A 664-nucleotide genomic window follows, 5' to 3' on the forward strand; every position below is an offset into this window, starting at 1 on the left:
CATAAACGCACATATATATGGGAAGAGGGGGTATTTCTATACACAGCGCCCCTCTCTGTCACCTACAATTCCCGTTTTCCCCTTCGTTACCGTATCTCCGCCGTTTCTGTTGAATGTGATGACTGTATTTACATCATCTTTGTACGTAACGACGTCCAGACAGGAAGCGAAGCTATTGCACTGATAGAACCCGGCAGTCACTCCATAGGCATTGACGTTCATGGCGACGCAGTATTCCGAGGTGCCGTGGAAGTCAAAGGAACAACGATCGAAGTCGGTGAAATGCGGGTCATTTCTGATTGTACACATTGAACCTGTTGGGGGAAAGATCGCTGTAATACAGCTAAAAGTTTGAGGATTATTCAAGTCCCCTTAAAGACCATGGATGTGTATATGTGTAGTACATATTATCATTACTAATAAACACATGCCTTGGTTAGAAAATTAAGGAACTTACAGTTATTGCTTATTAATCCTGTTGGCCTCCAAATACCCTCCACACATGTCAGTATCAGGCAACTCGTGTCAAGCGTTGCGCCGTCCGGGTATGCCGTCCCGTTGAACGTGCAGTCTGGAGGAAGAAACATACTTGCAAACGGCATGTTGACACTACGGCATAATTATGATAATTCTCTGAATACTGATATCCGTCGTGAAAGGGGCC

General features: G+C 44.9%; 1 protein-coding gene across 1 annotated transcript in view; it reads right to left on the reverse strand.

The window, feature by feature from the left end:
- The window catches only part of LOC119591829, a gene marked incomplete at its 5' end in the record, with an annotated part of 2722 nt that extends 2151 nt beyond the window's left edge, over positions 1-571 (reverse strand). The window contains 2 exon segments of the mRNA XM_037940573.1: positions 50-314; positions 458-571. Coding sequence (XP_037796501.1) covers positions 50-314; positions 458-571 — 379 coding nt within the window.
- Between the last annotated feature and the right edge of the window lie 93 nt (positions 572-664).

The sequence above is a fragment of the Penaeus monodon genome, chromosome 29 (assembly GCF_015228065.2).
Source record: "Penaeus monodon isolate SGIC_2016 chromosome 29, NSTDA_Pmon_1, whole genome shotgun sequence".
Taxonomy (NCBI): Eukaryota; Metazoa; Arthropoda; class Malacostraca; order Decapoda; family Penaeidae; genus Penaeus; species Penaeus monodon.